Below are 15,794 nucleotides of genomic sequence, written 5' to 3' on the forward strand. Positions count from 1 at the left end.
TCCGCCGCGATGAAACAGGGGGACAACGAGCCGGTCTGTCCACATCTACCCCGGCAGCATCCGCCTCAAAGCCCTCCTAGTCGGTGCTTTCAGGCCCATTCATCGCCAGTGGGGGGCAAAATTCACCATCACCTGCTCCACTGGCGTACCATCACATCGGACAGGTGGGTGCTGCAAATCGTCCGAAGGGGCTACTCCCTCCACTTCGAGGTGACCCCTCCAGCCATGCCACCGCAGTACCACCACATGTCGGGGGATCACTTGAAACTTCTACAGGAGGAAGTTGCGTCCCTCTTGGCCAAGGGGGCCATCGAGTGCGTTCCTGCCCCAGAAGTCGGTTGGGGTTGTTATTCCCACTACTTTCTGGTTCTCAAGAAGGGCAAAGGGGGCCTACGCCCTATCTTGGACCTCAGGAGTGTTAACGCCTTCCTCCGGAAGGAGAGGTTCAAGATGCTCACCTTAGCTCAGGTTCTGGCTGCCCTAGACCCTGGAGACTGGATGGTAGCGTTGGACTTGCAGGACGCTTATTTCCACATCCCCGTCCTGCCGGCCCACTGGCGTTACCTGTGGTTCACGGTAGGCCACGAGCATTTTCAGTTTACCATGCTCCCCTTCGGCCTCACCAGTGCCCCTCAGGGGTTCAAGAAAGTGATGGCGGTGGTCGCAGCTCACCTGCGCAGATTAGGGGTTCCAGTCTTTCCCTATCTTGACGACTGGTTGTTGAAGGCGGGCTCGCCCCAGGCAGTCGTCTCCCACCTCCAGACTACGGCCGACCTCTTGCATTTGCTGGGGTTCTCCATCAATGTGCCGAAGTTGCATCTGAGTCCCTCCCAGAAGCTCCTCTTCATCGGAGCGGTTCTGGACTCGGCGCAGTTCCGGGTCTATCCTCCGGAACAGCGGGTCCAGGATATTCAGGCTCTGATTCCCATCTTTCGGCCTCTATCCCATGTTTCGGTCAAGTTGGTGATGCGGCTTCTGGGTCTGATGGCCTCCTGCATCCTGTTGGTGCATCACGCCAAATGGCGGATGCGGCCTCCATGCTGGAATCTGAAGTTTCAGTTGGCCCAGCATCGGGGCAACCTGTACGACCATGTCTTGATCTCGGAGGGCACTGCTAGACAGTTGCAGTGGTGGCTCACGGACCGCGATTGGGTCAGTGGCAGATCCCTCTCCCTACCCCAACCGGAGCATGTAGTAGTGACGGATGCGTCCCTCCTGGGATGGGGGGGCCACATGGGAGAGGCGGAGTTCAGAGGCCTCTGGTCTCTGGCGGAGTCCCGGCTCCATATCAACCTTCTGGAGCTGAGGGCGCTCCGACTTGTGCTGAAGGCATTCCTTCCCTCTGTCCAGGGAAGTGTAGTGCAGGTGTTCACGGACAACACCACCGCCATGTGGTATTGCAACAAACAGGGCGGGTGGGGTCGTGGACCCTTTGTCAGGAGGCTCTATGCCTCTGGACATGGCTGGAACATCAGGGCGTCACCCTGGTGGTTCAACATCTGGCAGGCTCTCTGAACACCAGAGCAGACGAACTCAGCCGCCGGTGCATGATGGATCACGAATGTCGTCTAAACTCGGACGTGGCGCAAGGCCTCTTTCGGCAGTGGGGAGAGCCTTGGTTAGATCTATTCACCACCGAAGAGACGCTTTTCATCGCGAGTGTAGATGCGGTCTGTTGTACGCCTTTCCGCCTATACCACTTCTGCCCAGAGTGCTGAAGAAGATCAGGCGCAACCGGGCCCATGTCATCTTGGTGGCTCCGGATTGGGCACGAAGGTACTGGTATCCCGAGCTACTCAGTCTATCGCTCGATCCCCCGATCTGACTGCCTCTTCAGGAGGACCTTCTGTCGCAGCAGCAGGGGACGGCCCTCCACCTGAACCTGTCCAGCCTCCACCTCCATGCGTGGAGATTGAGCGGCGGCAGTTGATGCCATTTGACTTGCCTCCTGAAGTCTGTAATGTTATTCTGGCAGCCAGGCATCCCTCCACAAAATCGGTAGACGCCTGCAGGTGGAACAAATTTGTGGCATGGTGCACAGCAAAGGCTGTGGATCCCCTTTCCGCCCCTCTTTCTGAGGTTCTCCTCTTTCTTCTTTCCCTGGCCCAGCAGGGCTCTGCTCTGGTCACCTTCAAGGGATATCTTTCAGCTATTTCTGCTTTCTTACGGCTTCCTGATCAGCCTTCTCTTTTCAAATCCCCTGTTGTTTCTCGATTAGGGCATTACTCACATGTTTCCTCCTGTCCCTTTCGTAATGCCTCAGTGGGATTTGAATCTAGTATTGACCTATGTGCGCTCCCTTTGAGCCACTTCATAATTGTCCCCTTCATCTTCTAACTCTTAAGACTGCTTTCCTGGTTGCCATCACCTCTGCTAGAAGGGTGAGTGAGCTCCAGGCTCTCTCTTCTAAGCCTCCTTTACTTTCTGTCCATCCGGACAAAGTTGTTCTCAGGACTCGTCCTTCCTTTCTTCCTAAGGTGGTAACTGCCTTTTACATCGGACAGTCGGTTACATTGCCCACCTTTTTTCCGCCTCCGCATCCCTCGAAAGAGGAAGAGAGGCTCCACCGTCTAGACCCAAAACGGGCGCTGTCCTTTTATCTGGACCGCACCAAACAGTTCCGGGTGGGCGACCAACTGTTTGTTGGCTACGTGGGCACTAAGAAGGGGCGGGCGGTGCACAAGCGAACCATCTCTCGGTGGGTCGTTTTGTGTATCAAGGCTTGTTATTCCTTAGCTAAAAAGGAACCTCCTGTCGGGCTGAGGGCCCATTCCACTCGGGCCACAGCGGCGACCACTGCCCTGGGCCGGGGAGTCCCTTTGCAGGACATTTGTCAGGCAGCAACGTGGGCCTCGCTGCACACGTTTGCCAAACATTATTGCCTGGACAGCCAAGTCCAGAGAGACGGCTTCTTTAGCCGTTCTGTTCTCCAGGACTTTCTGGTGTGATCTTGGTTCGCAGACCCACCACCGGGGTTGGTATTGCTGGGGTATCTATTCTAAGGTGAGGAATCTAACTAACGTGTTTCTTTAAGATGAACAAGTTACTTACCTTCGGTAACGATATATCTGTAAGAAACATTAGTTAGTTAGACTCCTCACCGCCCCACCCATCCTCCCCGTTCTGCGAACCGATATCTAGGGTTGAGGTCACTCTTTTCAGGGCCCTAGAATTTTTTGGCACCAGTGTCGGTCTCTTGCATGGCTCTGCATTCCAGGCACGGAAAGCTATGTATAAAAACTGATATCAGCGCGCGAGGGCGGCGTCTAAGTACTCCGACGTCATCCCGGCGAAAACGACGCCGACGACGGACACGGAGCCGCAGACGACGCCTAGCGACGCACAAGGGTATTGCTGACAAAATCTTTCCGGATCCAGCCTGACGCCTGGGGATATTCTAAGGTGAGGAATCTAACTAACTAATGTTTCTTACAGATATATAGTTACCTAAGTTAAGTAACATGTTCTTCACGTGCAAGAAATGATGCAAAGTATTCAGGCATCTCCTATTCAGTCAGCAAGATCCATCTTCAAGCCTCTTGGTCTGATGGTTTAATATTTTTCTAGTTCTCAAATAGGAGCTATGGCCCCAGCAGAGCGAGATTTATGGCTTACTGTAAGATTGCTTTCAGCTAGATCTGATGTATCTGGAATTTCTCCAATAGTAGACGATTCCAGCCCACCCTCTCAAAGGATAGCCGTTGCTCCTCCCCCTGCCTCATCTCACATGAGCAATGGTTGCTTCGTTAGATGGCTGGGCAGTGCAGCTGGTTAAAGTAACTCTTGCTTAATGAGGAGCCTCTCATATACATTAACCTGTGTAAGTTAAAGCCTTTTCAAGAGTTGTCCTTCGCATTTAGAGAAGAAAATTCAGATTTTGAAAGGAGATACTACCGCAATGTGTTATCTGAACAAACAAGGATGTGTGTAGCCCCTTCTGTTTGTCAGTAAGCCACAGACATTTGGCTTCAGGCTATAAACAGAGTGGTTAGTCTGTCAGCACCGCTGCTTGTAGAATCTCTCACCAATTATTTGAGTGGCTCTTCACTGATTCCACAAATTATGAGGGTTGTGGGGTTATAGACCTGTTTGCTATGAGTCTATGGTATTGCTCAAGGCAGTGACCTCTCAGTGATTTCTTAAGCGACACTACCTCTTCTGGATGTACGTTGCGTATTGTGGATTTGCACCCAGATGGTTCTAAGGGTGACAGTGTTGCGCTATACAAATGCTGACTGATTGATTGACCAACCAGTACCAATAGTGCAGAATGTCATTCATAAGGTCAGAATGCACAGGACTTGTATTTTTTATTTTTTAAATAGCGTCTGACTGGGTCAGGCTTCTGTGGTACCCTGAAATTCTTTATCACTGCATATAGAGTTCTATGCGATTTCCTCTGAGGGAGGATCTTTTGTTCCTGGGTTAAATATTCCATCTTAACCTCATGGCGCTAAACTTAAATGCATGAATCTTGAGTGGTTATCACCTGCTTCTTATGATCTTGTCCTGATATCATTCTTTTGGCAAGGCAGTGTTCGACCAGAGTTGTCTATTCCAGCAGATGGGCCACATATGCTCCCAGAAGTCTAGATGTGTCACTTGATCCACTGCAATCAACCCTTGAGCACATTATGAAATGTGTGATTTCTTTAGAAGACAAAGGGTTAAACTTTGGTACTTTGAAAAGATATCTAGCTGGTATTTTAGCATCTTTTTCCTACATCAAGGGTCTTTAAGTTTCCTGTTGTCCTGGGTTTCCTTAGGGACATGCACAACAGTTGTGCTTGACCCCTTTTTTAAGCCCCTTTTTGAGATTTTAGTTTGTGTATTTTATTCCTGATGGGCCAAACTTTAAGCTTCCCCTTTCTTGGGCATACAAAAAAGTGATGAATGAAATGCTTGAATTCATCTCAGCTACTGGTAATTACTTGGGGCTGCATTCCAGTCCATTATTATCTAGTACACCATGCCGCTTCAGTTTAGATTCAGCCACATGCAAATTAATCTTGACCCTGTGACTTCAGGAACAGTCCAGTCCGAACTGCCAAGCCATTTCCTCTCTGAACCGCAACACAGGCAACCCAAACCAGTTTTGCCCTAGTTAGGGCTCATCAGTCATGTAAAGGTTGGTTTCAGTGACAGTTTGCACGGGACCCACGTCTGGGCATACCCTTCCCACTTAGAGCGACGTGCTAAACCATAAAAAAAAGTGATGGATGGAATGCTTTAATTAATCTCAGATACTGGTATTTACTCAGCCCACATCCCAGTCCATCTTTTTTTTGCACACCATATCACCTCGGTCTTGCTCAGAAGTGGGTCTGGTGCACACTAAACTGGCACCAAGCTAAAACTGGATAATGAGGGCAAAATATGGTTAAAGCAGCCCAAGATTGCTTGTGTTACGTTTCCTGGAGGGCCTGGATTGGTAGTTCGGGCTGGACTTTTCTCATTGGAGCAGGATCGAGACTGATATGCATACGGCTGGGTCCAAACTGAGGTGGCATGGTGTGTAAAATAACGATGGACTGAGATGCTGCCCTGTGGCTGTGATTAATTCAAGCGTTCTAGCCATCACTTTTTTTTATGCTTTAGTGTGACACCTCCTTTCTTGTGGCATTACATTTCAAACTTTCATAGCAACTTTCTTTCTTGCAAGCTTGACTCTCTTTATTCTTCCCCACTATTCACTGGGTTTTTAGGTCTCGCCTGACCCAGCGCATGCGCTGGTCTGGCGAGACTTATTGAGAGGGCTCCAAAAAGTGCTACCAGGCCAGCCTAGAGCTACAGTGCATGTGTGCGGGCGCGCGCGCCGCGCTTGACCACGATTACTTTCACTTACTGCTGCTTTGATGTTCGCGATCACTTTCACTTTTGCGGCCGCACGGACGCTTGTTTACTCTTTCTTGTGAGTTGCTCTCCCCTTACACTTGCTCTCCGAGTTGCTTCCCCCACCTAATCCCCTTCCCATTTGGCATGTTTTTTAAAATAATTTATTTAAACCATCCCTACGTTCTATCCCTTGCTGGTGCCACTGAATGGCTGACTCTCCCCGTCCTGTCCACTGTTTTTCCCGGAATATCGCAGGCACCTCAACTCGCTTTAAACAATAATTCACAATCCCCCTTCACCCAGCTCCTTTATTGCTCCACACTTCAACCACAATTACGGCAACCTGGCCCTACTTCACTTAAATGGAACCCGCTCGCATCTCTTAAATTGCCCCCCCACCCCCCATCACCACTTGCAAATCTGTCATCATGCTCATAAGCTTAAAAACAAGCATTGGCATAGCCAATAGGTCTCGCTTTTGGGACCTTATAAGTGTTTAGACATGCAACAGTTGCATAACTAAATACTTATAAGGTCCCAAAAGCGAGACCTATTGGCTATGCCAATGCTTGTTTAAGGATGGGGTAGGCCTTTCCTCGTCAAGGTTGTCATGGAGTTACACTTGTCACAAGTTTTTGACCTTCATCTTCCTTTCCTCTGCTTCATCCTTCCAGGGAGAACCACATTCATAGACTTGATCTTCATAGGACCCTTAGCCATTATTGTTCACAAAACGTACCCATTTGGTATGGAAAATAATCTTCTAATTGTGTTTCCACGGTCTCAGCATGCTTCATTATTGATTAATTGCATTTATGTAGCACTCACTGCCTGAGGGTCTCTTGGTACAGATGAGAAGAACAGTTATCAAGCAAACTATTTTGTGATGGCTGTCTTTGATAGGGAAACATTGCGACGAACTAGCTGGAAAGCCAGTTCATTACTGGTTTGCAGCTAATTCAGTCAAGGGTTCAGCTGCCTTGCCAGCTCTTAAGAGGGGAGACATGATTCAAGTGATTTGTAATGCTGCTAGTTAGTGCTAGGTGCAATGTTTCAAGAAGCATAGTAGCATGACCATTCATGTTTATTAGAACAGTGCTGTAGTTCTTACTGAGGGTGTAGCCTCAGCCTGTTTCTTTCAAAGATGCTGCAAAAGAGTGAGGGTCTATTTGAAGAACAAGTTACTTACCTCAGTACCATTCTTTTTCACAGGTATTTAGCTCCTGTAAGTTGCCTGTGATGTTCATACCTCACCTCTTATGGATAATTTATTTTTTAGTTTGTAGCTTTTTGAATTGGTTCCATGCATCCTGTTTTCCTTTGAGGGGCATGGAAAACATAGAAGGAACTGACGTCACTTCCTTTCTATTGTCGTATACGATACCTACATGTTACCTGTGGTGGCGTTTTGAAACACCTATCAGGACGTCTGTCTCAATCACATTCCAATGGTGAATAGAGTTTTGTGGTTTTAGTCTGCTCCTCAGGAAAGGGACTGAATTTGAAAATCTGTAGGAGCTACCAAATCCATTAGAAAGAATTTTATGAAATGTAATTAACGTGTTCATTTTCATGTGCCCCTGTGATCTGTTAGGGAAAGCATCCCCTTGCCTAATAAAATGATTGTATATGTTTCCATTATTCTGTGTACTCTTTTTTCAATGGAGCACCTCAGCATGCACATGTTCCTAATTCCTTTTAAGATGCTGTGTAATCTTGTGTACATGGTGTGCTTTGTGAAATTTCTGCAATGACTGCTATAATGATTTCAAGTCTCTTTGAGCCAAAAGTGATTATCAAAATTGCTGAGAAAAAGTCTGTTATAGTTTCAACGTTCGGGTGGGGTGGAGGTGCAGGGGGAGGGTTAATATTTAACAAGGAAAATTGAATTGATTTAGTAAGATCTGGTCCCACTATTTGAATGACTATTTTGAGCTGTTCTTGTTGGCGTAAAAATGTGAAAGCCAAATCACTTATGTTATGCTACATTCTTGACCAGTTGAAAATGAAATCTTTTCTCTAATGACTTTTATCAAATTTCTTTATTATTTGCAGAAATGGTGGGAGCACCAGCCTACAGAAAACTGTAAAAGAAGAGCCAATGATAGACTACTTTGATGTCCAAGACTAAAGCTTTTCAGCTGTGATATTCTTGGAAAATGCACACGTTGGAGACTGGAAGGAAAAGCTATTGACTTTCAAAAAACCCTGTATCTGTGCCTAAACAATCCACACACTTGCGAATCACCCCACGGGCATCCGCCGCTTTGCACTTGAAAGCACTGCTCATTCAAACCAGTACAAACTTATGGGTGTGACATTGTCAATTATAGAATGATGTTGTTAGATACATAGTTTCAGTGGGGTCATTAGTTCTCACCTCTCAACCGTTAATTGTAGTACCACTTCTGTGAAGTAAGTAGGCACCTGAGGTTTTGTGGAACCTGTTCATTTTACAGAAATTTAATTCCTAAGACTTCAAGCTACTCAAACAGGAGTTTGATCATAAAAGTACCTCACCAGAGAAGGACAAGATAACAGTAGACTCCAGGCAAAGACACTTGTTTTGTTTCTTGCTGTATGGTCTTAAGTGATTGGAAAGAACCCCCAAAACATTCTAGATGTCTTTGCGGTATAGATTGAATTTTTCCGTTAGGCATAGAGTTGGCGTCTAGGGACTTAGTTTTATTGCTCTTTTTCTTCTTATACATAATATATTTTCACAGATTTGGCAGGTTTTTAGATCTTACATTTAAATGGCCTACTGCTACAAGTAATCATAGCAAGACTATGGAACTAAGCATGCCATTTAAATAATAATATGTACTTCCTGTGCATCAGCACTTGGTATCTTCATAATCTGGATACATATAGTTTGACACATATAGATTTTGCTTGCTTATGGCATTTTGCTAATCATGTTTTTAAGGGTAAACTTGACATACAAATATGGGCCTGTGTGCTACTTTTCTTCATGCAATTTGTTTCCCAGTAATGACACACATTAAAAATAATGGAATTTCCCCCTTCCTGATAACGACAAATGAAATTCTACCAACCACAATTCCAAATGTCTCTGAGCCTGGGATTATCTGATCTTTAAACTTTGGACCTGATAGTTCTGGGTTGGAGACACCAGACACTTTTACAGGCTGCAAGGCATCAGCACAGCCTTGCCCCCGCCGGAGCTGTTCAGCAGTATGCAGGAGTCGACAGTGCTTGCTGATGGACAGACGTGAGCCTGCCCTAACCCTTCACTCCTCCACCAAACCCGCCAGACTCCTACCAGCCTGTTGCCTCACTCTTTCTGCCTGCTCAGAGCAGGCATATTGTGTCTTCAGTGTTCTCCCTGGTATCAAGGTAAACCTCATGGAAAAGGACCCAGTGTCCCTGGTTCCATATATTTATTTGCCATTCCAGGGAAAAACAAATTGTAATCAGCTGATTTCCCTGCCGGAATACTGTCTGAAATCAGGAATTCTTGCCTTCCTGTATCCCCACACCATAATCCTCCAAACTCGTAATGAAGGCCTAAGTTGAAAAATCTGTTATTTCTACATACCAGCTCTTGGCTCTCTTCTGTCAACATGTTGGCTTCATCTTCTTTAGAAATGTTTGTCTTAAATGCAGTTCATAGCAGTTTTTCGTACTGATATGCTTACCATATTGGAAAATTCATGTTGAATCAAATTATTTTTCCTAGGCAATTTATTTTTGAGTTGGACCATTCCCTTGTTGCTTAAGATCTCTCTGAATTTAGTTGACATGCTTAGCATATTGGAAATTCATGTTGACTCATATTATTTTTACCTGGGCAGTTCAATTTTGTGTTTGAACAATCTCTTTTTCCTTTTAGATCTTTATGAATTTACATGGTTAGTTCATACTTTCTGAAGATATGTGCCACTGAAAGACAGCATTAATGATATGTTCAATGAACCCTTCGATTGCTAGAGGTACTGATTGTGAGATAGCAGGAACAGGAATTTAAGTCCGTGTCAAAGCGATCGTTTTGTTATCGCATAGGTAATGTTGTCTTTGAATAGACATGTTTAGAACACTTATTAGTGTTTGAAGAAGGATGCGATATTGTGGATAATTTCAAAGCTCTATGTTACCACGGCTGTCAGGGGACCTTTACATGTTATTTTCCCTTCAAGTCAAGTTCACCAAATTGTTGTGCAGTCCTGTGAGATCTTATTTGCTTTGGCAGCCTCATTTCACTGTTGTCATCATGGTTTTGAGAGTTTATTGCTTTTTTTCAAATAGTACATAATAGGTTTTGAGAAGGAAACATTTTGGTTTTTCTTGTTAGTATTGCTTCAGCCTCTGCCATTTTTGTTGAGAATTTACTGTGTCAGCAGGCATGACTAGTAAAACTTCTGAGAGGAATCCTGTCACTCAAAAATATTCAGTGGAACCATCCTGGTGAAAGTATACCTCCACAGATTTGAAATCTGCCATGAACCATCCCTATTCAATAACATTTTTCTACACTTTTTAAAGAAAGTTATCCTTTTAGAAACAGGATTTTACCTTTCACTTTCCCTTTGGCTTATACAAAAGGAATCATTTTGTTTCTGTCTGCTTCTCTCATAATACTACCAACTGATTAGTTCATGCCAGTTCTACACTGGAAGTCTTCTGAAGTGGCTGAGATGTTGTCCTTGTTTTGTTGAAGAAGAGGCTGGGTACAAGAAAAAGAAGCCCTTGACTTTATGGTGGTATGGATCTATTACCATTTGCAGTTCTAGACATTAACCCTGTGTCATCAGTGCATAGGAGCCCTGGGGTACGTAGCGGTCCAGTTTTGAGTACATCAAAGACCTGTGGTACTGGACATCCATTTCAAGCCTGGTAAAGTGCTGAAAATAACGCAGACTTATTACCCTGCCTCTGAATGTTGCTAAACAGGATCAGAACACTATGGAGTAGCTTAGTCTCCTGGTGTCGAATCCAAGAAGAACAAATGCTTTTGACAAAACTCCCTAAGCCAGAAAGAGAGTCTGTTTCTCTCCTGGATTCTGTTACCAGTTCATCGTTGGTACCAAAGTTACCTAGTATCTGGACACCAGAATTGTGTATCGAATGTTTTTTAATTAAATGGAGTCCCAAACCAGTACCAAAACCTGCATTGGGGAATAAAACATAAAGTTACAAAAATAACAAAAACTCTAATGACTCCTTGTTGCGGAAGTGGTACGGGACCGTTCTGCTTAGGGCACCATTCATCCAACAAAGCCATACGTATGCAAGATTTTTATGAATTCCTATTCGTCTGGATTTTTAGCCATGTTTTGGGCCCTTCTGTCAGTGAGTTTAGAACTCCAAACCCTCATTCGTCACAGGATGACCTGTCTCATTTTTTCAAAATTATATAGAAGCTGCCTTGGTTTCCTTATTGCTCTGCTAATTTATTAACAATCTGCAGATCAATATAGAAGACCCTTTGCATCCAACATCTCTGAAGAAATAAAATTGGAGGCATATATCGAAGCCCTGCAAGCGTTAGAGCATCTGTTTTCCAAGCATGCCCCCGTAGGTCTTTTTTCAAGATTTATAGTTTTCTATGATAGTGAAATGTTTAGTCATTGTGTAAACAAGCCTTTACTTGCCTGGCATGGACCTCTACTCAGCTGTCCATTTCCAAAACCATAGTTACAAAACCCAAGTCTCCAAATATTTATTCATTATAGACAACTTGCCAATTCAGGCTGATGTTAACATAGTAAAGTTTAATGACCCGCTTCTCGTGTCTCCTCTTTTAGCTAAGAAGATACAATGATAGGATAACGAGGATCAATGTCTGACTAGAATGCCTCTATCTCGTTAAGCCAATCCAATGTGGCTTTTGTGATGGAATTTTCTCATGTGCAGCTTAGCAAACTTGCTGAATTGCTGCCACAAGATCCTTTAGAGGAATACTGTTGGACAGTTTGATAGAAAAGGAAGTGGATGAAAGGAGCTGCAAGTAAGTAGACTTTATTGACTGGAAACATTCTACAAACGTGATAAGTTTAAGCATAAGGTGGTCTACTCCAAGTCCCATCCTTATATCTCCAAGATATCAGAAGTCTTCGGAAGAGCTTCTGGAGTAATTTCAAATTCGTGCTTTGCTGGGAGTGAGTAAAGATGTATCCGAAATATAAAAAGGACCTTGTGTGTGAGGAACTTCAGTATGCTCTGGAACTCCAGGATCATCAGGTCAATCTTGAATTTTTACTTGCTCCTAATAGCAGAAATCCTTCTACTTGGTGATGTGAGCACTAATTCTCTGCCACGTAGATGGACGACTGAACGACATCTGTGGCTCACTCTCCAGGAGGCCTATTTCCTCATACCTATCAAGCAATAGCATAGTAATTAGTTGAGATTTGCCTTCGAAGGTCAATGAAAAGCTGCACCATCTGTATATCCTTTGACCCTGCACTGTGCTCTGTTTAAGAATGTTTTCTGACGCCTCAGCCTTGTCTTCATGGAATGGATACACTTTTTCCTTCTTTCAGATGATTTGCTGCTGACAGCTAAATGTCCACAACATTAGGACACCACCTTGTCATTTGCAATCCACTGTAGAGTCTGGGCAATCAAACAAAATCACCTATACTGGCATAACAGATTACACTGTGAAGGAATTGTAATAGACTCATCTATTGACCTACATTTCCACCTCCTGAGATTAGGCCTAAGGTAAAAAGTTCTGCACTCACTGTACAGCATTGACATATTAGTTCCAGAAGTCCCTTGATCTAACAGATGTATGCATCATCTCAGTCCCTTTGGTATATGTTTGAGTGCTTCCACAAGCAATTTGAGCCACTGGCCTTTTGCAAATTAATTATTTTGCCCTTTAGATCAGCATTCCTGGTAGCAGTCACATCTGCCAGAATAGGCAAGCTTCAGGGATTTTCATCAAATTTACATTGCTTAGTCCACTGACATGGTGACCTTTGCATGGTTCCTCCCATCGTCTCAAAGGTCTACATTAAGACATAGTACACTGCTTCTTCTGAGGTCAATGTTTTTAGAGTTCAATTAGGAGTTGATCTTTCCGAGTTTCTGACCCTATCTTTAAAACTAAAAGTTACTTCAGGCAATAATATTTCCAGAGGAACAGTTCCATAATCTACTCTTTTCAAAATTGTACACTGTTAGGGAAGCAAAGGCTCTCTGAGATTTCATGCTAATTTCAGCAGAGCTAGGCTAGCAGTGGTCACCTTCTCATCAGGCATTTTGAAAGCATTTATTTTTGAAAATATAGTCTTGTAAAATGCAGCTTTTGATGAAGTTATCTGTGGTCAGTTTGCCTGAGGCATGGTCTAATATCTGCTGCCTCTCTCAAAGTGTTGTGGACTGTGGAATTTGATACCCAAGCGTTTGGGGATAGACACGAGCAGAACACTCACTTAAGTCACTTTCAAGCACATGTTGTGCAACAGCATTAAATGTTGACAAGAACATGTAGGAATTTGTTTGAGACAGAGCTGGACAGGTGGTGAAGAGGGGGACACTTAGCCTGAGAGGAGTCTACTTAGAATGTAAATTGATAGTTATTTAGAGACTATGTCTGCTAACCCAGCCAATTCCCAGTCAGTTGCCAATAACGAAGAGCTAGGACTGTGAATAAGCATTTTTATCCTATTTTTGTTGATGTCTTAAGTGAAAGAACTTTGGGCCATATGTATGAAGCATTTTTGGTGTAGCAAACAGCCCGATTTTGCAAATAGCAAAAATGCTTTTCCAAATGTACACACATCCAAACTGAGATTCTCCAGAGTAGAAGTAGTGGGTGTAGAAATAGCTATTTGGAAAGGGTGTTTTTAGGGTGCCCCTTCCAAATAGCGATTTCCAGTGTTGTGTATCAAGGTTTTGCAACCAAAATGCAGTCGCAAAACCTTGTTATTTTACCACCAGCTCAGAGTCCCATGGGACTAATTCCTCTTTATGAAAGTTGTAAAAAAAGGATTTAAAGCCGACAGTGTTCCCAAGGAACACTGCCTGCTCTCAAAATAAGTTAAAGAAAGGGTAAACCCATACAAAGTCACTGGGACCTGGGTATTGAGCAGTATGATAGAAGTGGTCCCAGCATACACAATCATTCAAAGCAAAACATTACAAAACAATTAACCAAAAAATTCAAAGAAGTTCAAATGCCATTTTAATCACATTGAACAATTACGATTATTTTCCGAAGTCCATAGTTAAAGTAACAGTTTGAAAGTCATAAAAGTGCCCAGAAAAGGAGGAGTAGGAGGGTAAGTGATTGAGTGTGGGATTTAAGAAGGAAGTGACCACAATATTCAGAACACAATCAAATTGATCGGCATCATTTCATCTCTGCCGCGTATTTCATCCAAATCAAATCATGATTAGAATATCAACAGTTCTGAGAAAAACCATATATATATAGAAGATCACAGTGCATCATGTACTAGTGATAATATTGGCAGTGGTGTTGTGTCGACGTTTCGACCCCTTGTGTGATGTAGGTATTCTTTGCGACCTTACAAGGTGGGGTCTTCATCAGGACTGGGGTGCGTGTGGAAGGGGGGTGTGTGTGGGCACCCTATCTGTCAGAGGACAGAACTCCAAGACGTCACAAGATCGTCAAAGGAAGAAGGTGTCAACCTCCTGGTTGGTAACAAAAGGGGGGGCGAGAGGAGTGGTAGCCACTCAACCGCAGAAGGACTGTACTGTCGAGTTAGGTCCAGAGGCTCTCATTAATCAGCACTACCGGAGCCGTGATCAAATCATGAAGGATAGACGGTATGGGATTAATCGCCACTAATTCACCGTCATGGAATCAATCCTAGGTCTCAGGTCCATCTTGAGAAGTGAATGGCCCATTCACTTCTCAAGATGGACCTGAGACCTAGGATTGATTCCATGACGGTGAATTAGTGGCGATTAATCCCATACCGTCTATCCTTCATGATTTGATCACGGCTCCGGTAGTGCTGATTAATGAGAGCCTCTGGACCTAACTCGACAGTACAGTCCTTCTGCGGTTGAGTGGCTACCACTCCTCTCGCCCCCCCTTTTGTTACCAACCAGGAGGTTGACACCTTCTTCCTTTGACGATCTTGTGACGTCTTGGAGTTCTGTCCTCTGACAGATAGGGTGCCCACACACACCCCCCTTCCACACGCACCCCAGTCCTGATGAAGACCCCACCTTGTAAGGTCGCAAAGAATACCTACATCACACAAGGGGTCGAAACGTCGACACAACACCACTGCCAATATTATCACTAGTACATGATGCACTGTGATCTTCTATATATATATGGTTTTTCTCAGAACTGTTGATATTCTAATCATGATTTGATTTGGATGAAATACGCGGCAGAGATGAAATGATGCCGATCAATTTGATTGTGTTCTGAATATTGTGGTCACTTCCTTCTTAAATCCCACACTCAATCACTTACCCTCCTACTCCTCCTTTTCTGGGCACTTTTATGACTTTCAAACTGTTACTTTAACTATGGACTTCGGAAAATAATCGTAATTGTTCAATGTGATTAAAATGGCATTTGAACTTCTTTGAATTTTTTGGTTAATTGTTTTGTAATGTTTTGCTTTGAATGATTGTGTATGCTGGGACCACTTCTATCATACTGCTCTCAAAATAAAGCCTTACTTTTCTTTTATTGTTGAAACGCACCCCCTTTTCCTTTACAGAAAACAGGTTGCATTTTAACAACAACAAAAAGAAAACTGTATTCAAAGGTAATCGAAGACATGGCGGTCTGCTGAACTCAGCAGGCTAACATCCCTGTGATGGTAGGCATTTTTATTGGGTCGCAAACTGCGACCTACCTCATTTATTTTCATGACGTAGGTCAATTTGCGACCCACTACGAATCGCAAGTATGAAACAAAAAGTTTTATAGAGAAGGAATAGCTATTTCCAAATAGCGAATTGGATAAAATCGCTATTTGAAAATTGCTATTCTT

At 44.1% G+C, this 15,794-nt stretch overlaps 1 protein-coding gene across 1 annotated transcript in view; it reads left to right on the forward strand.

Annotated features, from left to right (window-relative positions):
* The window catches only part of NFX1 (nuclear transcription factor, X-box binding 1), a 660,521-nt gene extending 649,728 nt beyond the window's left edge, over positions 1-10,793 (forward strand). The window contains exon 24 of the mRNA XM_085606860.1: positions 7,891-10,793. Coding sequence (XP_085462986.1) covers positions 7,891-7,966 — 76 coding nt within the window. The 3' untranslated portion in view covers positions 7,967-10,793. The remainder of the gene's footprint in view (positions 1-7,890) is intronic.
* The last annotated feature ends 5,001 nt before the right edge of the window (positions 10,794-15,794 follow it).

This window comes from Triturus cristatus, chromosome 5_2 (genome assembly GCF_964204655.1).
Source record: "Triturus cristatus chromosome 5_2, aTriCri1.1, whole genome shotgun sequence".
Classification (NCBI taxonomy): Eukaryota; Metazoa; Chordata; class Amphibia; order Caudata; family Salamandridae; genus Triturus; species Triturus cristatus.